A 27,826-nucleotide genomic window follows, 5' to 3' on the forward strand; every position below is an offset into this window, starting at 1 on the left:
AGCGCCTAATGCCATAGACCCAGAAGAGGACTCATTTATCTGTATGCACGTTGTCATTTTGTTCAGGAGGCAAAAATAAATCAAACTGTCTGCTGCTGAGGATTAACCAGTTACCCAACACCATCCCTCCCAGAAGGTTTTGTATGTGGAGGTTTGGCGAGAACAGTGTTGGGTTTGACTGCGATCCCCATTGTACAGCCTGACAATCCTCGCACATGAATAATAGACTGGGCTGCAGCGCAGGAGGAAGCCTGCTTCCCATGGTATGATTTTCTGTGAAGATTCAATGCCTTGAGGAAGTGAAGAAAATTAGCAAGGAAAATAAATTGAAGTTAAAACAAAAAGGAAAGCGTTTGCAAATTGAATCCGCGCTTTTTTCAGTTTTTAATAATGAGATTTGAACAGCAAAAGTGAATTAAAATTAAAAAACAACATTGAGAGCGAGGACTGTATGCATTTCATCATGGTGGTTGTGTTGCAAGTAATATGATTGCTGCACTGATTAATCCCCAAGAAAGTGCTGGATGATGGATATCTGTTTGCCTGCATAACAGTGACTGTACATCAGAGCAATTCATTATACACGGAGCAGTGAGATTCTCTCAGATATATGGTAAGGCACAATATAAATGCAAATCTTCCCCTCCTTTTATCTCTTTCGGAGTAGGTATGAAGGTTATATGTATAGCCACAGATAAGTCAAATGCTCCAGGGAAGAGTGGGTCTATGATAAACTAAAATAAAATGGTTCTTGTCCGAAGCATTCCTTCCAGGATTGAACTCTGGAGATCTGAGGATTTAAAGAAATTCCAGAGTTTTGCATAGGGACCTGGGGTATTTATACTGAACTTTTTCCCTGGAGATTCAATGAAAGTCATTGGGTAGGGAAGGTAGGGCATAGCCTGCTGAAGGAATGCATTCAATGAAATCTTTTCCACGCAGTTTCTCAGAAGGGTTGCCAATTCTCTTGGAGTCTCCCGGAATTTTAATCCTCCAAGCACTCCCATGAGCAATCTATAGAACATAGAACAGCACAGAACAGGCCCTTCGGCCCACGATGTTGTGCCGAGCTTTATCTGAAACCAAGATCAAGCTATCCCACTCCCTATCATCCTGGTGTGCTCCATGTGCCTATCCAATAACCGCTTAAATGTTTCTAAAGTGTCTGACTCCACTATCACTGCAGGCAGTCCATTCCACACCCCAACCACTCTCTGCGTAAAGAACCTACCTCTGATATCCGTCCTGTATCTCCCACCACGAACCCTATAGTTATGCCCCCTTGTAATAGCTCCATCCACCCGAGGAAATAGTCTTTGAACGTTCACTCTATCTATCCCCTTCATCATTTTATACACCTCTATTAAGTCTCCCCTCAGCCTCCTCCGCTCCAGAGAGAACAGCCCTAGCTCCCTCAACCTTTCCTCATAAGACCTACCCTCCAAACCAGGCAGCATCCTGGTAAATCTCCTCTGCACTCTTTCCAGCGCTTCCACATCCTTCCTATAGTGAGGTGACCAGAACTGCACACAATATTCCAAATGTGGTCTCACCAAGGTCCTGTACAGTTGCAGCATAACCCCACGGCTCTTAAACTCCAACCCCCTGTTAATAAAAGCTAACACACTATAGGCCTTCTTCACAGCTCTATCCACTTGACTGGCAACCTTTAGAGATCTGTGGATATGGACCCCAAGATCTCTCTGTTCCTCCACAGTCTTCAGAACCCTACCTTTGACCCTGTAATCCACATTTAAATTTGTCTTACCAAAATGAATCACCTCACATTTATCAGGGTTAAACTCCATTTGCCATTTTTCAGCCCAGCTTTGCATCCTATCTATGTCTCTTTGCAGCCTACAACAGCCCTCCACCTTATCCACTACTCCACCAATCTTGGTGTCATCAGCAAATTTACTGATCCACCCTTCAGCCCCCTCCTCTAAGTCATTAATAAAAATCACAAAGAGCAGAGGACCAAGCACTGATCCCTGCGGCACACCGCTAGCAACCTGCCTCCAATCCGAAAATTTTCCATCGACCACCACCCTCTGTCTTCGGTCAGACAGCCAGTTACCTATCCAATCTGCCAACTTTCCCTCTATCCCACACCTCCTCACTTTCATCATAAGCCGACCATGGGGGACCTTATCAAACGCCTTACTAAAATCCATGTATATGACATCAACTGCCCTACCTTCATCAACACACTTAGTTACCTCCTCAAAAAATTCTATCAAATTTGTGAGGCACGACTTGCCCTTCACGAATCCGTGCTATCTCGGATTAATCCGCATCTTTCTAAATGGTCGTAAATCCCATCCCTAAGGACCCTTTCCATCAATTTACCAACCACCGAAGTAAGACTAACCGGTCTATAATTACCAGGGTCATTTCTATTCCCTTTCTTAAACAGAGGAACAACATTCGCCATTCTCCAGTCCTCTGGCACCATCCCCGTGGACAGCGAGGACCCAAAGATCAACGCCAAAGGCTCTGCAATCTCATCCCTTGCCTCCCACAGAATCCTAGGATACATTTCATCAGGCCCAGGGGACTTATCGACCTTCAGTTTATTCAAAACTGCCAAGACATCCTCCCTCCGAACATCTATTTCCTCCAGCCTATTAGCCTGTAACACCTTCTCTTCCTCAAAAACATGGCCCCTCTCCTTGGTGAACACTGAAGAAAAGTATTCATTCATCACCTCGCCTATCTCTACTGACTCCATACACAAGTTCCCACTACTGTCCTTGACCGGCCCTAACCTCACCTTGGTCATTCTTTTATTCCTCACATAAGAGTAAAAAGCCTTGGGGTTTTCCTTGATCCGACCCGCCAAGGACTTCTCATGTCCCCTCCTAGCTCTCCTAAGCCCCTTTTTCAGCTCATTCCTTGCTAACTTGTAACCCTCAATCGAGCCATCTGAACCTTGTTTCCTCATCCCTACATAAGCTTCTCTCTTCCTTTTCACAAGACATTCCACCTCTTTTGTGAACCATGGTTCCCTCACTCGGCCATTTCCTCCCTGCCTGACAGGAACATACCTATCAAGGACATCCAGTATTTGTTCCTTGAAAAAGTTCCACTTTTCATTAGTTCCTTTCTCTGACAGTTTCTGTTCCCAACTTATGCCCCCTAATTCTTGCCTAATCGCATCATAATTACCCCTCCCCCAATTGTAAACCTTGCCCTGCCGTACGGCCCTATCCCTCTCCATTGCAATAACAAAAGACACCGAATTGTGGTCACTATCTCCAAATTGCTCTCCCACAACCAAATCTAACACTTGGCCCGGTTCATTTCCCAGTACCAAATCCAATGTGGCCTCACCTCTAGTCGGCCCATCCACATATTGTGTCAGGAAACTCTCCCGCACACACTGCACAAAAACTGCCCCATCCAAACTATTTGACCTACAAAGGTTCCAATCAATATTTGGAAAGTTAAAGTCCCCCATGACAACTACCCTGTGACCCCCACACATATCCATAATCTGCTTAGCAATTTCTTCCTCCACATCTCTATTACTATTTGGGGGCCTATAGTAAACTCCTAGCAACGTGACCGCTCCTTTCCTATTTCTAACTTCAGCCCATATTACCTCAGTGTGCAGATCCCCCACGAAGTGCCTTTCCGCAGCTGTTAAACTATCCTTGATTAACAATGCCACTCCTCCACCTCTTTTACCAGCTTCCCTACACTTAGTGAAACATCTATACCCCGGAACGTCCAACAACCATTCCTGTCCTTGTTCTACCCATGTCTCCGTAATGGCCACAACATCGTAGTCCCAAGTACCAATCCACGCCCCAAGTTCATCTACCTTGTTCCGGATGCTCCTTGCATTGAAGTAGACACACTTCAACCCACCTTCCTGTCTACCAGTACCCACCCTTGACCCTGATACCTTCCCCAATACCTCACCACCCTCACTGACTTCTGGACTACAACTCCCTTTCCCACTCCCCTGACAAATTAGTTTAAACCCCCCTGAAGAGCCGTAACAAATTTCCCTCCGAGGATATTGGTGCCCCTCTGGTTCAGGTGCACCCCGTCCTGTCTGTACAGGTCCCACCTTCCCCAGAACGTGTTCCAATTATCCACGTATCTGAAACCCTCCCTCCTACACCATCCCTGCAACCACATATTTAACTGCACTCTCTCCCTGTTCCTCAACTCGCTATCACGTGGTACCGGCAACGTACCAGAGATGACCACATGTTTCGTCTTGGCTCTCAGCTTCCAGCCCAGCTCCAGAAATTCCTGCTTTAAATCCCCGTCCCTTCTCTTACCTATGTCATTGGTACCAATGTGCACCACGACTTGTGACTGTTTCCCCTCCCCCTTCAGAATCTGGAAAACACGGTCTGAGACATCACGGACCTTGGCATCCGGTAGGCAACATACCATCCGTGAGTCTCTTTTGCTGCCACAGAACCTCCTATCTATCCCTCTAACTAACGAGTCCCCAATAACTATCGCCCTCCCGCTCTCCCCCTTTCCCTCCCGAGCCACAGAGACGGACACAGTGCTGGAGATCCTCTCACTGCGGCTCCCCACTGGTATGTCATCCCCCTCAACCGTATCCAAAGCGGAATACTTGTTGCTAAGGGGAACGACCACCGGGGATCCCTGCACGGACTGCTTCCTCCCAGCCCCTCTCACCGTCACCCATCTGTTTTCAATCCTCGGAGTAACTGTATTCCTAAAGCTTGTGTCTATGGCCATCTCTGCGTCCCTGATGATCCTAAGTTCATCCAACTCCAGCTCCAGTTCCCTAACACGGTTTTGGAGGAGCTGCAGATGGGTGCACTTCCCACAGGTGTAATCAGTAGGGACACTGTCGTCGTCCCTCACCTCAAACATAGTGCAAGAGGAACATTGCACTGCCTGCACACCCATCCCCTCGAGATACCTTGCCAGTACCAGGTAGAAAGTGCAAAAATGAATTCAACTCACCCCTGCTCGCCCTTTCTGCCTAAGCCCTGTGAGCCAAAGTCTTATAGCTCACACTCTGCTTCCCACGCACTCCACTGCCCGCTCCCGACGCTGCCCGCTGTATACTGCAGCCTACCTTTTATACTTCACGCGCTTAAAAAACCCTTCCCAGACTCCTTTGCTGCCCACTTCTAGTTTTCACTTTAAACTTGAAAAACTGCTGTTAAAGTAAAGGCCAAAAAAATACACACACTAGCTGACTAATTAAATAAATAAACAATTCAATTAATCCAATTAATCTCTCACCAGCACTGCTGCCTTCAATCACCCCTCTCAGCTTGCTCCAGTGGATCAATGAGGGGGAACCTCCCAGGTAACTGACTTTTAAAGTTAAAATAAAAACCCTTCCCAGATTCCTTTGCTGCCCACTTCTAGTTTTCACTTTAAACTTGAAAAACTGCTGTTAAAGTAAAGGCCAAAAAAATACACACACTAGCTGACTAATTAAATAAATCTAGGGGGAAGAAAACCATGGAGGTGGTTTCTTCTCTAGTTGCATGGCACACAGCAACCAGCCCAATGCAACTCTGCTATGATGGTCATTGTGAAAGGTAGAGCTGTTTCTGGATTGCAAAGGATTGTTGGTATTCTCACCGCCATTATTGTCTGACTGTATCGGGCGGCCAATAGCAGCGATCTGCTGCACTGCCTGAATCTCATCTGGCCTGAATCAGGAAGGTCAGGTGAGACAGGAGTGACTGGCGAGAAGCAGGAAGTTATGAGAGGGTCTTCTGGAATATGGTCCAATTAAAGTCCTCCCTTATTTGATTTGATTTATTATTGTCACATGTATTGGGATACAGTGAAAAATATTGTTTCTTGCGCGCTTTATAGACAAAACATACTGTTCATTGAGTACATAGGGGAGAAGGAAAGTAGATGGTGCAGAATATAGTATTACAGTCATAGCTAGGATGTAGAGAAAGATCAACTTAATATAGAGTAGGTCCATTCAAAAGTCTGATGGCAGCAGGGAAGAAGCTGTCCTTCAGTCGGTTGGTGTGTGATCTCAGACTATGATATCTTTTTCCTGACGGAAGAAGGTGGAAGAGAGTATGTCCGGGATGCGTGGGGTTCTTGATTATGGTGGCTGCTTTTCCGAGGCAGCGGGAAGTGTGGACAGTGTCAGCGGATGGAAAGCTAGTTTGCGTGATTGTGTACATGTCCATATTCCAAATGTTGACTTTCAGAAACTCGATCTAATTTTGTGCGTGGTATTATTTACGAACCAGAATACAGCAATGCCCCTTTAAAACAAATGGTTAATGAGAGGCAGCAATCTTCTCACTGTTGCTTCAGGCGATTTAACAGTAATAGACCAGGTTTTGCCTTCTGACAGCGCAAAGTAGGTCCCTCAGTTATTGCTAGGCGGCCCCCACTTTCCTGAGTTTATCTTTCGCAAGTGCTGAGCTTGTGACAGCGAAAAGGTTCTGTATTGCAAGCTGTGCAAATAAATTCTGTATCCCCAGGGCCAGACATAATGCAATTGCGAATGCTGAATAAAATTCATTTTCCCCACAAAAATGTTAGGTTAAAAAAAAAAGCACATTCGCAATTGAGAAATGACCGCCTGTAAAGGATGAGCTTTAAACGTCACTTTCACATTCATTGCCCAGAATTGATAAGATGGTTCATTGACTGAAGCTAAAGAGTACATTTATTTTCTGGCAATGACTTTCAGTTTTCATTTCCTTTTCTTATATTACAATGCTATGAATCAAAATGGCCTCATGTTCTCGGTATAAGGGCATCTTTTATTCCTCTAGTTTCAGTAATTCTAATCAAAGTCAAACCAATGGACAATGTGCATTCAGTATTCTCTTAGTTTGCACTCAGTGGCCCTGAAGTTATGCAGAATTTTTTTATTAATGTTCATCTTAAAATTCCTCCCTGTGCTAGCTCTTCTGTTCACATAACTCAACCGTGCTCTGTATTAGGAAATTATTTTTTAGCAAATGTTGTCAGTGCATTCATATCTTAGGATAATCTCAACGTTCATCTATTTTAACACAGGTTTATAACTTGAACACCCATTTGAGATGAGATGCGGACTGTGGGAATATTCACAAACAGGAAAAGGCACCCGATACAGTTGGAGAGGGGGTGGAGAAGGTGAGGCAGAATAGAAGGTCAAGGATAGGTCAGAGGTAAGGCAGGATTGACAAAGATGTCATGGACACAAGACAAAGGGAGTGTTAATGGTGGCATTGAGGACTAAAGGATGGTGACCTAAAGGCTAAATAGTACAATGTTTTAAGAGAATCATAGAATCACAGAATACTACAGTGCAGAAGAGGCCCTTAGGCCCATCGAGTCTGCACCGACGCATGAAGGGGTCTGACCTGCCCTCCTAATCCCTTAGGGTGTGGGCAGGGGTGACGGAAGTGTGTTTATTGCACAGTCGTGCTTGCCCAGTGAAGGCGACAGCTCTTCCTCCCCAGGGAAGAGAAGGTCGTGAGGAGATTCCATAGTGCCTGTCTCGCCTGACCCTCCTGACTCAGACCAGATGAGATCCAGGCAGTGCAGCAGATCCCTCTGTCCAGCTTTGGAGCCTCAAAGAAGTGAGTGAAGGAGGCCTTGTCTGATTTGGTCTGGTGTATTTGCTGCTCTCATGCTCACATGTCCATCCTTGGTCTGCTGCAATGCTCCAATGAAGCCCAACACAAATTAGGGGAACAGTGCAGATTAGGCACATTCCAGCCTTCTGAAGTCCACACTGAGTTCTACAACTTCTGTCTGTGAATATTCCTCTCCATCTTGACTCCTGTCTGTTGTTTTGTTTCCTTGGTTTGTCCAATGCAAACAGCGACACTACCCCCCACAAACACCTACCACCCCCCCAGCCAACACCAAGAATTACCGCTGCCCCCCGCCCCTCCCCCATCACCAATACCGCACCACAGGGCCACCTGTCACTTGTTCTTCAGTTTTCCTTTCACTGACTCTTCATAGAATCCCTACAGTACAGAAGGAGGCCCATTGAGCCTGCACCCACAACAATCCCACCCTATCCCCGTAACCCCACATATTTATCCTGCTAATGCCCCTGAAACTAGTGTCAATTTAGCATAGCCAATCTACCTAACCCGCACATCTTTGGACTGTGGGAGGAAACCGGAGCACCCGGAGGAAACCCCTGCAGACACAGGAAACCGTGCAAACTGCACACAGACAATGACGCAGTTCGGGAATTGGACCCTAGCGCTGTGAGGCAGCAATGCTAACCACTGTGCCACCATTTTTTTCTCTTGTTATGGTGAGACCACAACTGGAATACTGTGTGCAGTTCTGGTCGCCACATTATAGGAAGGATGTGAAACACTGAAAGGGATCCAGAGGAGATTGACCAGGATACCGCCTGGGGTGGAACATTTAAGTTATGAAGAGGTGTCGGGTAGGCTTGCGTTGTTTTCTCTGGAGTAGAGAAGACTGAAAGACAACCTGATTGAGGTGTTTAAGATTATGAGGGGCACGGACAGGGTGGATAGGGAGCAGCTGTTCCCCTTCGTTGAAAAGGTCAGTTACGAGGGGTGGGAGGTTTAGGGAGGATTTGAGGAAAACCTTTTTTACCCAGAGGGTGGTGACGGTCTGGAATGCGCTGCCTGGGGGGGTGGTGGAGACGAGATGCCTCACATCCTTTAATAAGTACCTGGATGAGTATTTGACACGTCATAACATTCAAGGCTATGGGCCAAGTGCTGGCAAGTAGGATTAGGATGGCAGGTCACGGCCTTTCGTGTGTCGGTGTCAATGGGCTGAAGGGCCTCTTCTGCACTGTAGTATTCTGTGATTCTATGATTCTATTAAAACATTCTACTATTTTGTCACCATCCTTTAGTCCTTAATGCCACCATTAACACTCCCTTTGTCTTGTGTCCATGACATCTTTGTCAATCCCCCTTAGCTCTGACCTATCCTTGACCTTCTATTCTGCCTCACCTTCTCCACCCCCTCTCCAACTATATAATCGATTACCTCTCTTCAGTTCTGAAGAAGAGTCATACGGACTCGAAACGTTAACTCTGTTTCTCTCTCCACAGATGTTGAGTTTTTCCAGGGTTTTCTGTCTTTATATCAGATTCCCAGCATCCGCAGTATTTTGCTTTTATATGTATATAGCTGAGGTACCTTATACCAATTCCTCGTCCAATGGTTCTGTATATTATTATATTTTTTTCCGGAGTGCTAATCAAGGTGAGGAAACAAATATATACTTTGAAGGCTTGTCATCAGATATCGGTATGAGGGCACTCACGGATCAGGTACTGCAAAAATCACACAAAGAATAAAGCTGCATCCCTCCCCCTTCCTCTCCAGCCCCCAATCCCTCAGTCAACGTGCTTTCTGTCTGACTGCTGCACCAGTGTGATACCTCCATTTGGAATGCGGGTTATTGAGAGCAGATGTGCTGTACAAGCCACCTGCCCCATCCGGGATGGAGTCTGCAGTATGTGCTGCGACTTGTACTTTCCATAGGTCATTCCATCGGAAATGTTGCAGCAGAAATGAAAGCACAATCAGGAAACCCTCCAGGACATTACCTGGAAAAGCATTAGCCCATCACACCCGTGAAAGTAACACAAATACTGCCTCCAATTTCTGTCAAAGCCATGTGTTATTAACACAGTTGGCAGCATTAAGTAGTGCCGGTGAGCCTTTGTGCTGGTGTGTATGATGAGGATGAAAGCAACCCTCAGCTTTTTGCTTTTCCTTGGTGATTTTCAAAATTCTATAGCTTCAGCTTTCTCCCCCATCAGTATATTGGAGCAGGATATTCTACGAGGCATGTGTAATTCTGTCAAATGCTGCGATTGTGATTATCATTCTACAATTTTCTCCCCCCCCCCCCGCCCCTCTCTTTCCTACTCCCCCGAGCCCTGGGGCCACTTTCTACGATCTGATTTCATGATAACCAGTTTAGCTTTTGGTAATCCCCCTCAGTGTAGTGAGTGCCTACATTGGGTGCATTTTGCACAGAGGCTAGTTGATGTTTGGAGTGAAATTTGAGAATAAATGGAGCCTTGAAAAGCGAAGGTTTGAGGGAACTTGGTGCGAAAATAGGATTCGTCTGTCAGGGAATGGGCGAATCTGTGGTTAGTCTATCTGCTACTTTATACACTGCAGCAACTCACCAAAGTTACTTTGGAAACACCTCGTAGCCACATCACTTCTATCACCAAGAAGGACAGACCATCAAGATCATAACAACACCATCACTTCCAGTTTTCCACACATCAACTTCCATTTAGATAGTGCCTCCCTCAGTGTCTCCAGTTGCTTCACAGAGCATTATCGAAAGGAATTATACACCAAGTCACATATAGAAAACACCATAGAAAGCATCCTTTCAGGTTGTATCACAGCTTGGTCTGGCTCCTGCTCTGCCCAAGACTGCAAGGAACTACAAAAGGTCGTGAGTGTAGCCCAATCCATCACGCAAACCAGCCTCCCACTCATTGACTCTGTTTACACTTCCTGCTGCTTCGGCAAAGCAGCCAGCATAATCAAGGACCCCACGCACCCCGGACATTCTCTCTTCCACCTTCTTCCGTTGGGAAAAGGATACAAAAGTCTGAGGTCACGTACCAACCGACTCGTGAACAGCTTCTTCCCTGCTGCTGTCAGACTTTTGAATGGACCTGCCTTGCATTAAATTGATCTTTCTCTACACCGTAGCTATGACTGTAACACTACATTCTGCACTCTCTTGTTTCCTTCTCTATGAACAGTATACTTTGTCTGGATAGCGCGCAAGAAACAATATTTTTAACTGTATGTTAATACATGTGACAATAATAAATCAAATCAAATCAAAATCAAATATGGAGATATTCGGACAGGTGACCAAAAGCTTGGTCAAGTTTTTGTTATGATGAGTAAAGACAGGCTCTTAGAGTTTTGGATGTCTAACTTTGGAAGTTAGAGAAGGTGATGGAAGTTGGTGGTATAATTGCTTCCTGGGGAGAGAATGTTTGAGGGAACCTTCTTTGATGATGCTTACATGGTACTTGTGGGTGGCATGACGGCACAGCGGTTTACACTGCTGCCTCACAGCTCCAGGGACCCGGGTTCAATTCTGGCCTCGGGTGATTGTGTGTGTGGATTTTGCTCATTCTCCCCGTGCCTGCCTGGGTTTCCTCCAGGTGCTCCGGTTTCCTCCCACAGTCCAAAGATATGCAGGCAAAGTGGATTGGCCATATTAAATTGCCCCTTAAGTGTCCCAAGATGTGTAGGTTAGGTGGATTAGCCATCATAAATATGTGGGGTTATTTTATTTATTTTATTTATTATTGTCACAAGTAGGCTTACATTAACACTGCAATGAAGTTACTGTGAAAATCCCCTAGTTGCCGCACTCCAGCGCCTGTACAGGGACACTGAGGGAGAATTTAACATGGCCAATGCATCTAACCAGCACGTCGTTCAGACTGTGGGAGGAAACTGGAGCACCCGGAGGAAACCTACGCAGACATAAAGAGAACATGCTGACTCTGCACAGACAGTGACCCGAGCCAGGAATTGAACCCAGGCCCCTGGCGCTGTGAGGCAGCAGTGCTAACAATTGTGCCATGGGGATAGGGCGGGGGAAGAGGGCCTGGATAAGATACACTGTCAGAGAGTTGGTGCAGACTCAATGGGCTGAATGACCTCTTCTGCACTGTAGGGATTCTATGGTTAGTCTGTTGGAATAATTGTTGAAACTCGAGAACTTTTCCAATTCCTAACAATTCTAAAATCTACAGAGACCAGATGCTCTACATCACTTTGTCCTGTAATGGATGACCGACAAAGACTGCTTGTTTTTTCAGATTCCTCAGCTGTTTGTCAGCTTTGAAGAAACCCCACTGGGTGCAGCGTCCTGGGCCCAAGTCCACAAGGCAGTGTTACACGATGGAAGGACAGTCGCAGTCAAAGTCCAGCATCCGAAAGTGCGGAGTCAGTGTGCCCAGGACATCATTTTGATGGAGGTAAATGGAAAACCTAAATCAAACCTTTCAAAGCAAAGACATTGGCATTTAGAGCGATCCAGACAACGGGGTCCCCAACAACACATGCGCTAGTTTGGCTTGCTTTTGAATCCCTCCAACGCCGGCCTCCTGAGCATCTCCGAGTTTAATCACTCACCGTTGGTGGCCGTGCCATTAGCTGCCTGGGCCCCAAGTTCTGGAATTCTCTTCATAAACCTCTCACCTCTCTCACCTCTTTTAAGATGCTCCTTAAATCCTACCTGTTTGACCAAGCCTTTTGTCGCCTGTGCCGAAATCTCCTTCTGTATCTCACCATCAACTTTAGTTGGCCAACACTCTTGTGAAGAGTAATGGGTTTATGTTCAAATGTAAGTTGTTGTTATTGGCCTTGTTTGTACAAGAAATACATGTGCTATGTTTTTGAGACCGTACACTGCAATGGTTACTTCCGCATTCTGCGGTCACTATGTCTTAAGGAACACCCGAGATGGTTATTTTATTACATAGAATGTACAGCACGGAATTGGGCCATTCAGCCCAGTTTGTCAATGCCGGCATTCATGTGCTCCATGAACCTTCTTCCATCAGTCTTCCTGTAATCCTATTAGCGTTTTCTCCTTTGCTTTCTCTGTCTCATTTAGCACCTTCTTAAACGCATCCATGCCAATTATCGGGACAATTCCTTGTGGTAGTGGAATTGACATTTTAACCACTTTCTGGGTGACTGTCTTATGTTTATGACCCCTAGATTAGGTCTCCCCTATTATTAGAAAAATCTTCTCTGTATCAACCTCATCAAACCTCTATAATATGAATGACCCCTCTCCTTCTCTTTTCTAACGAGAAGAACTCCACAAGAAATATAGCATCATCTCCAGATGACCAGGAATGGGTTGTGGAAGTGGTTGTGACTGGCTAGAAACCTGGATGTAGTGGTGTCAATTGCCAACATTTTGAAAATTATTCACTCCTTCATGACATGTGGGCTTTGTTGACAAGTCCAGCATTTACTCCAATTCCAGTTCTCCCCCTGCACCTAGTGGTGCACTAAGGCAGACTTTTGTTTGTTCCCATAGCTGGTAATTCCCAGAACGGGTTGCTACTTTGTCGCCAGGGCCTTATAGCTTGAGGGGCACCGCTCCACATCAAATGTGGCTGACCAGGAGTCTCTCCTGCTCTTGGTGTATTTTGGAAGGATTTGAAAGTTGGCACTCAACCTGTTTGGCCGCCTTATGAATACGCCTTCCTAGGCCATCAAGTCCTGGTGTGGGATTCGAATCCAGAGCTTCTGACTCAGAGTTAGGGATACTACCACTGTACCAGCATTTATTGTCCATATCTAATTGCCATTGAGAAGGTGGTGGTGAGGCATCTTCTTTAACCACAGCAGTCCATGTGGTTTAGGTACATTCCCAGTGATGCCAGCGAGGGACCTTGATTCGGTGACAATGGAGGAACAGCGATATAGTTCCAAGTTAGGATAGGTTGTGACTTGAAGAGGAACTTGCAGGTGGAGGTGTTACCAAGAACCTGCCCTTCTCCTAGTTGTTGGTAGGGGTTGTATGCTTGGGAGGTGCTGTTGAAGGAGCTTTGGTGAGTTGCTGCAGTGTATCTTGTAGATGGACACACATGCTGTCACTGTGCACCATTGGTGGACATGAGGTGGAGATGCCGGCGTTGGACTGGGGTAGGCACAGTAAGAAGTCTCACAACACCAGGTTAAAGTCCAACAGGTTTATTTGGAATCACAAGCTGCTCCTTCATCAGGTGAGTCTGATGCGTTAGGGGAGGCGATGGCCTAGTGGTGTTATTGCTAGACTATTAATCCAGAAACTCAGCGAATGTTCTGGGGACCCGGGTTTGAATCCCACCATGGCAGTTAGTGTAATTTAAAATCAATAAAAAATATCTGGAATTAAGAATCTATTGATGACCATGAAACCATTGTCATTAAAAAAATCCAAATGGTTCACTAATGTCCTTCATGGAAGGAAATCTGCCGTCCTTATCTGGTCTGGCCTACATGTGACTGCAGACCCACCACAATGTGGGTGAATCTCAACTGCACTCTGAACAAGGACACCAACTAGGGATGGGCAATAAATGCTGGCCAGTCAGTGATGCCCGTGTCCCAAGAATGAATAAAACAAAACACCCACATCCTGAGAGCAAATGGAAAAAAATGATCCATTGGGTGGATGTTTGAGTGCAGTTGCCTCTTCTCTGTGGAAATTATGTTTTTCTAATTCTTTCATGGGATGTGGGTGTCGCAGGCTGGACCAGCATTTATTGCCCATCCCAAATTGCCCTGGAACTGAAGGCTTCCCCAGCCATTTCAAAGGGCATTTGCGGTTGGACTGGAGTCACATGTAGGCCAGACCGGGTAAGGACGGCAGATTTCCTTCCCTAAAGGACATTAGTTAACCAGATGGCTTTTTAATGACAATCGACAATGGTTTCATGGTCATCATTCGACTATTAATTCTAGTTATTTTTATTGAATTCAAATTCCACCAGCTGCCATGGTGGGATTCGACCCCAGGTCCTTGGAGCTTGACCTTGGGTTTCTGGGTCATTAGTCCAGTGCCAATACCACTATATCACTGCCTCCCTAACTCCGGTCTCACAACAACCCTGGGTGTCCGGGCTGGGTGAGCATCTGGAGAATTGATGAGAGATAGGGAGCAGTTGTTCTTCCTGTCACACCTCACCTTCCCTGTCAGGCATGAGGGACAGATACTGATGCATGAGGGGGTGACTGGGGAAAGAGTGGCGAATAAACTTTAAGGTGTTACCCATACATGAGGTTATTAGAAAGCAGGCAGATGGGGCCACTAATTGCGGTGTACCCTAACCAATTCACCATGTGAGATTTCTTGCAGGCTGCCATTGCTAAATCACTCTTGTTTCTGCCCCACGTGAGCTGAAGATTGTAAATCTTTTTCATTTAAAGAGCAGCTATTCATTAATGATTGATATTGCCATCTGTGGGTTCAGTTTGTTCTACCCTTATTGCTCTATAAACCCACGTTGTACAGAAGTCCAATTGGCGATGGTTCTAACTAGGGTTTTGTCCAGGTTTACAGCCTGAATATATGGCATCGTCCATTATTTTTCTTCAGGTATTTCCCTTTCCCTCCTGAGTTTCACAAACAAACATCCAGCAGCTGCAGTCCCTCTAGTGCAACATTTCTGTAGCAGTTTCGCACAGCCGAGTGGCTAACTGGGCCATTTCAGAGGGCAGTTATAAGTCAGCCATTTTGCTGTGGGTCTGAATCAGGTAAGGATGGCACAGTGATTAGCACTGCTGGCTCGCAGCACTGGGGGCATGAGTTCAATTCCAGCCTTGGGTCGCTGTCTGTGTGGAGTTTGCATGTTCTCCCTGTGTCTGCGTGGGTTTCCCCCGGGTGCTCCGGTTTCCTCCCACAGCCCAAAGATATGCAGATTAGAAACTTCATAGAAACCCTACAGTGCAGAAGGAGGCCATTCGGCCCATTGAGTCTGCACCGACAACAATTCCACCCAGGCCCTATCCCCGTATCCCCACATATTTACCCGCTAATCCCTCTAACCTACGCATTCTGTAACCTTTGCCTCACAAACACTCGGCAATCTTAGATTTGAAATTTTTCATTCTTCCCACCAACCTCAACATCTTTTTCAGGGAGAAGCCAGTCATCAACATGTTTCACAAGTTAGTTTCAGATGACAAAGGTCCATTTTGTCTCATCCACAATACTGACCTTCCTATTCCTGTAGCTAGTTAAATTAGTTCAATGTTGTGATGTCAGCCAGTGCAAGTGACCCAATATATGGACTGTCTGTTTGAGCCTTGGGAAGAGAATTAGAGTGAAAGTGCCAAGGCTGAGGGTGAAGACTTTGAGCAAGTAAGTGGCTTCAAGTATGGGCGGCACAATGGCACAGTGCTTAGCACTGCTGCCTCACAGCTCCAGGGACCCGGGTTCGATTCCCGGCTTGGGTCACTGTCTGTTTGCACATTCTCCCCGTCTGCGTGGGTTTCCTCCGGGTGCTCTGGTTTCCTCCCACAGTCCAAAGATGTGCGCGTTAGGTTGATTGGCCATGCTAAATTGCCCCTTAGTGTCCCGGGATGCATAGGTTAGAGGGATTAGCAGGGTAAATATGTGGGGTTATGGAGATAGCGCCTGGGTGGGATTGATGTTGGTGCAGACTCGATGGGCTGAATGGCCTCCTCTTGCATTGTAGGGATTCTATGATTCTGTGATTCCTGGGGTCTACGGGGTTGATGGTAGAAGTATGGGGATGGAAATTAAGTAACGGATTAGCTCTGGTTGGATTAATTGGAAGAAGTGCAGTGGAGTATTATGTGGAAGTAAAATATCGCTGAAAGTGAAAGGAAGAATCTGTGAGGCAGTTGTGAGACCGGCCTTGCTGCAGAGTGCAGAAACACGGGCAACATCAAGAAGTGAGGAACTACAGCAGGATACTAATGAGATGCTGATTTTGAGATGGATATGCAAAGTAACAAGAAAGGACAAAAATCAGAAACCAGTGCATTAGGGGTCAGGGAAGATTGTGGGAGCATCAAACAAAGTAGTAAAGAAGAGAATTAAATGGTATGGTCATCTGTTACAGAGAGAGAGAGACAGAGAGGAAATGTGGTGAAGCGAGTGATGGAAATAGGACTGCCAGGAAGAGGGAGGAGGGGAAAGCCTTAGACCAGATGGAAATATGTGGTGGTGAGAGACATGGAGGCCACAGGATTGGAAGAGGAATGGGTGACTGACAGGAGGCCGTGATGTGGAGATGCCGGTGTTGGACTGGGGTAAGCACAGTAAGAAGTCTCACAACACCAGGTTAAAGTCCCAACAGGTTTATTTGGCAGCACAAGTTGGAATGCAACCATTATCTTGTAAATTGAGTCTGTGTCTATGTATGCCCTGTTTGTGAACACAACTCTTCACTCACCTGAAGAAGGAGCAACGTTCCGAAAGCTTGTACTACCAAATAAACCTGTTGGACTTTAACCTGGTGTTGTGAGACTTCTTACTGTGACTGACAGGAGGACATGGAGAAGGGTGACCAGACAGTTTGTCCTGTCTTTCTCAGTTGTGAATGTGGAACGTGTGGATTGAATGAGGGATGCAACATTTAAAGTTTGTTTATTAGTGTCACAAATAGGCTTACATTAACACTGCAATGAAGTTACTGTGAAAATCCTCCAGTCGCCACACTCTGGCACCTGTTCGGGTACACTGAGGGAGAATTTAGCATGGCCAACGCACCTAATCACGTCTTTCGGACTGTGGGAGGAAACCGGAGCACGCGGAGGAAACCCACGCAGACACGGGGAGAACGTGCAGACTCCGCACAGACAGTGACCCAAGCTGGGAATTAAACCCGGGTCCCTGGCGCTGTGAGGTAGCAGTGCTAACCACTGTCCCACCGTGCCTAGCTTAAGTTCCAATGTAAGAAACATATTTCTTCACTGTTTACGACTAAAACTCTACTAATGAGATTGCTTCTGTGATTTGCTGTAGAAAAATTATGGAGAAAATGAGAAAGGAGAAACTCCACCAATAGGAATTATAAAGTGATTGCCATCTGAGGACACTGGGGAAGATAAAACATATTGTAAAAAAAGCGGTTTAGTTAGTAAGAGAGCAAAATCCTCTTAGATGCGCACTGCTGGTTCAAGTGATGGGTTAGAAGATGGGAGCTTTATCATAAGAACATTGGAAAGCATGAAATGAGTAAAATCCACTGAGCCATTAAGCTTCTCCTGATCACTGATCATCACAATTTGCCTGTGTACTCCACATCACATACTTGTTTTCCTAAGCGAGCTTGGATAATGGGGAATCGAAGGTGAATCCTTTCTGGAACCTTCTTACTGAAAGGTTTCCATCAGCTTGGATTCTGCGCTGTATTGTACCTGCATGGCCAACCCTGGTTTACAAAGGGTGTTGTGGTGAGGATTCCATTCTAAGAAAAACAGCCTCCAATATTTAAGAGAGCAAAAATATTGTGGATGCTGGGAATCTGAAATAAAGAAAGAAAATGGTGGAAATACGCAGCAGGTCTGGCAGTGTCTGTGGACAGAGAAACAGAGTTAACATTTCGGGTTGGTGACCTTCCCTCAGGAGTTCCGATGAGTGTTCACAGACCTTTTTTTCTATTCATTTGTGGGACATGGGTGTCGCTGGCTGGGCCAGCATTTATTGCCCATCCCTAGTTGCCCGAGGGCAGTTTAGAGTTAACCACATTGCTGTGTCTCTGGAGTCACATGTAGGCCAGACTGGGTATAGATGGCAGATTTCCTTCCCTAAAGGACATTGGTGAACCAAATGGGGTTCTTTTGACAATGGTTTCATGGTCATCAGTGGATTCTTAATTCCAGATTTTTGTTTTTATTGAATTCAAATTCCACCATCTGCTGTGGCGGGATTCGAACCCCGGTCCCCAGAGCATTAGTTGAGTTTCTGGATTAACAATCTAGCAATAATACCACTCGACCATCGCCTCCCCCGAAACATTAACTCTGTGGCTGGCTCCAGCAATGCTGCCTGACCTGCTGAGTGGTTGCAGTAATTTCTGTTTTTCTTTAGGAATTGTTTAAGACCAGTTCACAAATGTTCAGAGTAAAGAAATTATATTAGTCCAGAATGTGATTCCTCTGTGTTGCTAATTTCCGTGGGTTGTCTGTCTTCTGGTGTGGATAATTGCCTGAGAGCGTCGACTATGATTAGATCATAAAAGCCTAACAGCGCCAATTGGAGACCCAAATTGAATTCACAGTTATTGAACTGTGTCCTTGGACAGCAACAGCCAAGATAATTGGGATTTAATACTGGCTACTCTGATTTAATTAATATATTGTTAGTAGTATAATTACTTACCTTTGATCTCTGTTAAATGAAGAGTTGTATTTTGTTACACAAGTGGTTTGCTACCTCAGACTTATTCAAAACCTTGTAGAGTATTCCAACTACTATCATCCTTGATTAAATCGAACCTTTGCATCTTATTGCAGATGCTAGATGTTACTGAGGTTACACAATAGGGGAAACAGTGCTATTTGAATATGCAGTGAATTTCTGTGCAATTCCCTTGTCTTATATTTTTGGTATGGTAGTAAAGTGGTCTTGTTCCTTGACTAATACTCCAAAGGCCTGAACTGATGATCTAGAGAAAGTGAGGTTAAATCCCACCATGGAAATTTGTGAATCTGAATTCAACTGTCCATCACAAAGACTGCTTACTTTTAACTCCCTATTATGCACTTACTACAATCCATTTTGTTCATAATATCAAAGAAGGAATTTTAAAGATAGGCACTTAATCTAAGGTCAGTTTGAGGACATCCCAGAGCACGCTACATTGTCGTGGAGATAGCTGGAGCTCAGGCAGGCTCTGTGGTTTCAATGTATCTGGGTGCTTGCTGAGTGAATTGATTGCAGCTTGGAACTAGTGTGTGCAGTTTTCAGCTCACTGAGAGAAGATAGCCAAAGTCAATGATAATTAATTGGGCCTGCGGCGTAAGCAGAGAAAGAGCGAGCTTCATTATTCACCATGCAAAACGCGGGTGAGGCTTGATCTAAGTTTGAATTATGTGAGGGAACATATTGCCTAGTTTGAAGCCAGTGGAAGAATCTACAGTGGTCCTCATTGAGTCCGGTGGGAAAAGAAGAAATCAGCAGTTTAACTATGAAGTGTTCAGAATGCATCCAGTTCACGGAACTGAGGCATTCACAGTCTGCAGGCAGTAAATGAAAGTCTACACTTGAAGAAAAATTGTAACTGAAGAAATGTAAATTATGTTCCAGAAGACTGTCGCATCCATGTGGGTGGTCCCTTCAGAAGTAAATAACTTTCAAATTGACGTGACTTATAAGAGCGTTCTTGGAGGAAATCAGAAGTAAACCTGAATACATACCATAAGTATTGTTAAATTAATACAACTTGCTTTGTTGAAGTCTTTAATATACAGTAAAGTTTTTCTGTTCAGAACATGAAATCTTGTGGTGTAGTTCCACTGAGTAAAGCAAGGTGTTTGGATTTGTCTTTAAATTCCCTCAATGGAGCTGGGGGCACTTAGCAACATTCTGAATCCGAAGACTAAGGCCAGAATCTTATTACTGTTCACGTCGGTGGGATTTTCTCATCCCGTTGTAGTGAACAGAGATTTGACTGGCTGCCAAATTCTCCGACCCCACTGCAGAGGAAGTGTGGCGTGAATGGCCGGTAAGATCGCTCCCTTGTCTGAGATGCACTGGGATATTGGCTAACAAGATTCCACAACAAACTTTGACTATATTTATTGAGAAGCAATACGGTGCTATTAATTGCTAAAGCTTTTCGAGAGAGGGAAGATTTATCCCTTGTTAATTCCATTAATTGTGTCATGAGGAAAGGATGAATCTGAAGCCCATCTCATTTTTAAGGCAGGTTTATTTACAAGATATTAACAAGACGACAGAGTAAAGACACAGATTCCTCCAGTTCCCCCAACACCCAGTGTGAACTTGTTTTATGCTCTTCCAATGATTCCCTAATCTTTCCCCAATTGACCGTAATACCATAAGATGTAGGAGTAGATAGGCCATGAGGCCCATCGAGTCTGCTCCACCATTCAATGAGATCATGACTGATCTGATATGAACATCCTTACCTCTACTTTTCCACTTTATCTTCATAACCCTTGAACCCCTTACTGATTAAGAATCTTTTTATCTCAGCCTTGAACATATTTAACGACCCAACCTCTACAGCCCTCTGTGGTAAAGAATTCCACAAACTCACTCCTCTCTGAGAGAAGAAATTCTTCCTCGTCTCTGTCTTAAAAGGGTGATCCCTTTACTCTGAGATTATGTCCTCTGGTCCTAAACTCTCCCACAAGGGGAAACAACCTTTCAGAATCTACCCTGTCAGGCCCCCTAAAAATTCCATATGTCTCAGTAAGGTCGCCTCTCATGCTTCCAAACTCCAATAGTTACAGACCCAACCTACTCAACCTCTCCTCCTAAGAAAATCCCTCCATACCCAGGATCAACCTAGTGAACCTTCTCTGGGCTGCTTCCAATGCCAGTACATCTTTTCATAGATAAGGGGACCAAAAGTGTTCACAGTATTCCAGATGTGGTCTAGCTAATGCCTTGTTTAGTTTCAGCAATGATGTGGAGATGCGGGCATTGGCCTGGGGTGGGCACTGTAAGAAAGCTCACAACACCAGGTTAAAGTCCTACAGGTTTATTTGGAATCACGAGCTTTCGGAGCACCCGGGTGCCATCCACTGAGATGATGAAAGAACAGCACTCCGAATGCTCATGATTCCAAATAAACCTGTTGGACTTTAACCTGGTGTTGTGAGACTTCGTACTGTAGTTTTAACAAGACTTCCCTTTTATACTCCATTCCCTTTGAAATAAAGGCCAACATTTAATTTGCCTTCCATTGGGACATCCGTTCTAAAGCATGCCCTGTACTACAGCACCATTCCAACATTAGCAACCCTGAGTGATCTGCAGCAATTAACCAATGTATAGGTTAATAGAACTAGCAAAGGAGTTGAAAATTGAATTAAAAGCAAGGGCTAAAGCAAGAATACAACATTTACGGTTGGAAGAAGAAAAACCTGACCTCAAGACAATGCTGCTTGAGTTTTGATTTATTATTATTGATTTGATTTATTATTGTCACATATATTAGCATACAGTGAAAGGTATTATTTCTTGCACGCTTTACAGACAAAGCATACTGTTCATAGAGAGGGAAATGAGAGAGTGCAGAATGTAGTGTTACAGTCATAGCTAGGGTATAGAGAAAGATCAACTTAATGCAAGGTAGGTCCATTCAAAAGTCTGACTGCAGCAGGGAAGAAGCTGTTCTTGAGTCGGTTGGTACGTGACCCCAGACTTTTGTATCTTTTTCCCGACGGAAGAGAGAATGTCCGGGGTGTGTGGGGTCCTTAATTATGCTGGCTGCTTTGCCGAGGCAGCGGGAAGTGTAGACAGAGTCAATGGATGGGAGGCTGGTTTGCGTGATGGATTGGGCTACATTCACGAGCTTTTGTAGTTCCTTGCGGCCTTGGGCAGAACAGGAGCCATACCAAGCTGTGATACAACCAGAAAGAATGCTTTCTATGGTGCATCTATAAAAGATGGTGAGAGTCATAGCTGACGTGCCAAATTTCCTTAGTCTCCTGAGAAAGTAGAGGCATTGGTGGGCTTTCTTAACTATAGTGTCGCCACTGGGGGGACCAGGACAGATTGTTGGTGATCTGGACACCTAAAAACCTGAAGCTCTCGACTCTTTCAACTTCGTCCCCATTGATGAAGACAGGAACATGTTCTCCTCTACGCTTCCTGAAGTCAATGACAATCTCCTTTGTTTTGTTGACGTTGAGAGAGAGATTATTGTTGCCGCACCAGTTCACCAGATTCTCTATCTCATTCCTGTACTCTGTCTAGTCGTTGTTTGAGATCCAACCCACTACGGTGGTGTCGTCAGCAAACTTGAAAATCGCATTGGAGGGGAATTTGGCCACACAGTCATAGGTGTATAAGGAGTATAGTAGGGGGCTGAGAACACAGCCTTGTGGGGCACCGGTGTTGAGGATAATCGTGGAGGAAGTGTTGCTGCCTATCCTTACTGATTGCAGTCTGTGAGTTAGGAAGTTCAGGATCCAGTTGCAGAGGGAGGAGCCGAGCCCCAGGCCATGGAGTTTGGAGATGAGTTTCGTGGGAATAATGGTGTTGAAGGCTGAGCTGTAGTCAATAACTTGGAGTTGGCGAGAATTCAGTTGCGGATGAAGAACTTGAAATCGATAAAGAAAAAGAAATGAAAAATCTCGAATTTGAAGCAGCGATAAAAGGAAAAAGAAAGAGAAATAAATACGAAGGTTTGAAATTGAACTCCAGAGAGACAGGTTAGAAAGGGAGGATCGAGAATGGGAAAGAGAGCTTCAAAGAGAGAACAGAATCAGACAGTATAAAGAAAGGCTGTGGGGTGAAAGAGGAGATAGTGGTTCAGATCATGAGTTGAGCCCCACTCAGAGTTTTGATTTGATTAAGAATCTGTGCCTCCTGAGGTTAGAACTGAGAGAGATTTTGTTTCGTTGGAGAAGCTTGCTACAAAACTAGGGTGGTCAAAGACTCTTATTTTGCAAAGCATATTAATTAGGCAAGGATGTTTATACAAGTCTTTCAGCAGAGCAATCTTCAAATTATGAGGCAGTTTAAACTGCAATACCTAATGCGTATGAACATGTCCCTGAAGCGTATCAATTAAAATTTTGGACTTTAAGAGATAAGACGGAATGAAAGGTTTACAGAATATGTGAGGGAGAAAGGAATGTTGTGGTGTACTTCTATTGGTTACAACAAGCTGTTTGGATTCCTCTTTAAATGTTAAAGGTTCTTAACTGGATCATAAAATAACCAACGCTGCCAAAGCAGATCATTCGTCTCATTGCTATCTTTGGGACCTTGTTGTGCACGCATTGGGCGGGATTTTCCAGCCACGCTCACCCCGAAACCGGAAAATACTGCCCGAGGTCAACGAACCTTTGCATGGTCCACCCCTGCCCGCTGGCGGGCGGGACGGGAAAATTCACCCCAATGTCTTTGCCACTTGTCTACAAAACAGCAGTGTAACTGATTGGTTGCAAAGCATTTATGGATACGAATGGTGCTATATAAATGCAAGGCTCTCTGTTGATTTGATTAAATTTTTTAGCAGATGCATTCATACATTTCTGATCTTCATAAATCTACAGTCTAGCCATCTGTTCATTTATGTAGTGCCTTTAACTATCCCTCAATCTGTGCTTCTGAAACGAGGTGCCTTCCACTCCACCCGCATTCCGGCTAACTAGAAAAAGCTCTTTTCGATTCCAGACATAATCATTTGCTGATTTTGCTTTATCTTAATCTGCCTGACAATTAGCAATGAATATCTTATTTGTCCTTCTCCAATGTCATAAGCCCATTGACTAATTATAATAGGCCTCGAACAATAGGAGATCTATGAATAGATAGAATCTTTATTCGCTGAAAATGACTGCAAAATGAAACAATGGGAGCTCTTCGCTTTAATGTCATTGCCACTCAAACGGGATCAGTGTTTTCTATGACCACTCTGATTCACTGGCTGACATTGTCAATGTGGTCAAGTGCAAGCACAGCCTTCTAATGCCTTTCTATAGAGGCTTCAGCATTTGAAAAGAATACCTAAAGGCACTTCAAATAGAACTGAATGCAGAGTCAAAGATAGTTATACACGGAGGGGTGACTGAAACCTTGGTCAAAAACCTGGAGGGACACAAAGCAGAATGGGTTGATGGAGAGGCAAAGCGGTTCAGGAATGGAAATCCCTAAGATGGGCATGTTAGAATGAGCAAAATGGAGAGTTGGGAGGGCCGTTGGGGCCAAAGGGGGTTGCAGAGCCTTAGCCAATGAAGTACTTTTGATGTGTACTTGACGTTCTAATGTAGCAAACACAGCAACAAATTTGCACATAGCAAACATCTACAAAGTACAATGAGAATCACTGATTCATACAGTCATAGGCCCTGGTTTTACCAGCACGCCGGCCCCGAGGCTCGCAGAACACCGGCCCCGAGGCTCGCAGAACACCGGCCCCGAGGCTCGCAGAACACCGGCCCCGAGGCTCGCAGAATACCGGCCCCGAGGCTCGCAGAACACCGGCCCCGAGGCTCGCAGAACACCGGCCCCGAGGCTCGCAGAACTGCATTCTCCGTTGGCCTCGGGCACGATCTTACGAGCCTCGGGCGGGCGTGCCGGTAGAATTCTGGCCATAGAATCACTACCGTGCAGAAGGAGGCCATTCGGCCCATCGAACCTGCACCCACCCAGGCTCTATCCTGCTAATCCCCCTAACACTAAGGGGCAATTTAGCGTGGCCAATCAACCTAACCCGCACATCTTTGGAGTGCGGGTGGAAAACCGGAGCACCCGGAGGAAACCCACGCAGACATGGGGAGAACGTGCAAACCCCACACAGACAGTCACCCAAGACCGGGATTGAACCCGGGTTCCTGGCGCTGTGAAGCAGCCGTGCTAACCACTGTGCCACCGTGTTGCCCTGTTTTAGTGAACATTGCTTGAAGGGTAAATAATGGATATGGTAGCAGTGAGAACCTCCCCTTCTTTCATACTTTTCAGGCCAGGAGGCCATTATCTAGTATTGAGTGGTCACTTTGGTGACAATTTGGGGGCGTTGCTGTCAAGGTCAGCATTTGTTGACCATCCCTAATTGCCCTTGAGAGGGCGATGGTGGTCTGCTTTCTTGAACTGCTGCAGTCCGTGTGGTGTAGGTACACCCACAGTTCTGTAAGTGAAGGAGTTCCAAGATTTTGATACAGCCATATGAAAGAATGGCAATATAATTCTAAATCAAGATGGGGTGTGACTGGAAGGCTTGCCTGTGGCATCTTGCTTCCCTTATTCTTCATGGTGGTAGAGATCATGAGTTTAGAAGGTGCTGTCGAAAGAGCCTTGGTGAGTTGCAGTGCATCCTATAGTTGGTACACACTGCTGCTAATGTGGACGGAGTGAATGTTTAAGGTGGTGGATAGGACACCAAACAAGTGGGCTGCTTTATCCTGAATGGTGTGGAGATTCTTGAGTGTTGTTGAAGCTGTACTAATCCAGGGAAGTGGATTTGTGCCTTGAAGATAGTGGACAGGCTTTGGGGAGTCAGGAGATGAGTTACTCACCACAGAATTCCCAGCCTCTAACCTGCTTTTGTAGGTACAGTATTTATATAGAGTCATAGAGGTTTACAGCATGGAAACAGGCCCTTCGGCCCAACTTGTCCATGCCGCCCTTATATATTTTTTAAAACCCCATAGCTAATCCCAATTGCCCGCATTTGGCCCATATCCCTCTATACCCATCGTACCCATATAACTATCTAAATGCTTTTTAAAAGATAAAATTGTACCCGCCTCTACTACCACCTTTGGCAGCTTGTTCCAGACACTCACCACCCTCTGTGTGAAAAAATTACCCCCCTGGACACTTTTGTATCTCTCCCCTCTCACCTTAAACCTATGCCCTCTAGTTTTAGACTCCCCTACCTTTGGGAAAAGATATTGACTGTCTACCTTGTCTATGCCCCTCACTATTTTATAGACCTCTATGAGGTCACCCCTCAGCCTCCTGAGAAAATGTCCCAGTCTATCCAGCCTCTCCTTATAATTCAAACCATCAAGTCCCGGTAGCATTCTAGTAAATCTTTTCTGCACTCTTTCTAGTTTAATAATATCCTTTCTATAATAGGGTGACCAGAATTGCACACAGTATTCCAAGTGGCAGGTCCAGTTCAGTTTCTGGTCAATGATAGCCCCCAGAATGTTGACAATGGGGTATTTAATGATGATAATGCCAGTGAATGTTAATGGGAGATAGTTAGATTCTGTTTTGTTGGAGATGTTCATTGCCTGGAATTTGTGTGGCAAAAATGTTACTGGCCTCTTATCAGCCAAAGCCTAAATGTTGTTCAGTTCTTGCTGCATGTGGGCACAGACTATTGCAGTTGTGAAGAGTTGTGAACGGAACTGAACACGGTGCAATCGCCCATGAACGTCCCCACTTCTGACCTTGCATTGGACAGAAGGTCATTGATGAAGCAGCTTCAGATGGTTGGGCCTCGGTCTCTATCCTGACGAACTTCATCAGTGATGCCCAACGACTGAGATAATTGGTCTCCAATAACCACAACTGTTTTCCTTTGTGTTAGGAATGACTCCAGCCAGTGGCGAGCTTCCCTCTTTTTCCCATTGACTTTAATTGCTGCCTTGATATTAAGGGCAATTGGTCTCGCCTCACTCCAAGAATTCAGCTCTTTTGTCATGTTTGAACCAAGCTTGTAATGAGGCATGGAGATGAGTAACCCTGGTAGAACCCAAACTATAGTTAAGAAAGCCCATCGATGCTCAAGAGGCGAAGGAAATTTGGCATGTCAGCTACGGATCTCACCAACTTGTGTAGATGCACCATAGAAAGCATTCTTTCTAGATGTATCACAGCTTGGTATGGCTCCTTCTCTGACCAAACTGCAAGAAACTACAAAGGGTTGTGAACGTAGCCCAATCCATCACGCAAACCAGCCTCCCATCCATTGACTCTGTCTACACTTCCCACTGCCTCGGCAAAGCAGCCAGCATAATCAAGGACCCCCACGCACCCTGGACATACTCTCTTCCACCTCTTTCCGTTGGGAAAACGATACAAAAGCCTGAGGTCACATACCAACCGACTCAAGAACAGGTTCTTTCCTGCTGCCATCAGACTTTTGAATGGACCTACCATATATTAAGTTGATCTTTCTCTACACCCTAGCTATGACTGTAACACTACATTCTGCACTCTCTCCTTTTTTCCCTATGAATGGTATGCTTTGTCTGTATAGCGCGCAAGAAACAATACTTTTCACTGTATACCAATACATTTTTTTAAAAATTCATTCGTGGGACATGAGTGTCACTGGCTGGCCAGCATTTATTGCCCATCCCTAGTTGCCCTTGAGAAGGTGGTGGTGAGCTGCCTTCTTGAACCGCTGCAGTCCATGTGCTGTGCATTGACCCACAATGCCATTAGAGAGTATTTTGACCCAGCGACTGCAAAGGAATGGTGATATAATGGGTGGCACGGTGGCACAGTGGTTAGCACTGCTGCCTCACAGCGCCAGGGACCCAGGTTCGATTCCTGGCTTGGGTCACTGTCTATGTGAAGTTTGCACGTTCTCCCCATGTTTGCGTGGGTTTCCTCCGGGTGCTCCGGTTTCCTCCCACAGTCCAAAGATGTGCGGGTTAGGCAGATTGGCCATGATAAATTGCCCCTTAGTGTCAGGGA

At 45.4% G+C, this 27,826-nt stretch overlaps 1 protein-coding gene across 2 annotated transcripts in view; it reads left to right on the forward strand.

Annotated features, from left to right (window-relative positions):
* Window positions 1-27,826, forward strand: part of adck1 (aarF domain containing kinase 1) — a 490,953-nt gene that overhangs the window by 248,601 nt on the left and 214,526 nt on the right. For both annotated transcript variants that reach the window (XM_078234382.1, XM_078234384.1), the window contains exon 6: window positions 11,811-11,969. In XM_078234382.1, coding sequence (XP_078090508.1) covers window positions 11,811-11,969 — 159 coding nt within the window. The remainder of the gene's footprint in view (window positions 1-11,810; window positions 11,970-27,826) is intronic.

Source organism: Mustelus asterias, chromosome 18, assembly GCF_964213995.1.
Source record: "Mustelus asterias chromosome 18, sMusAst1.hap1.1, whole genome shotgun sequence".
In the NCBI taxonomy this organism is placed as follows: domain Eukaryota; kingdom Metazoa; phylum Chordata; class Chondrichthyes; order Carcharhiniformes; family Triakidae; genus Mustelus; species Mustelus asterias.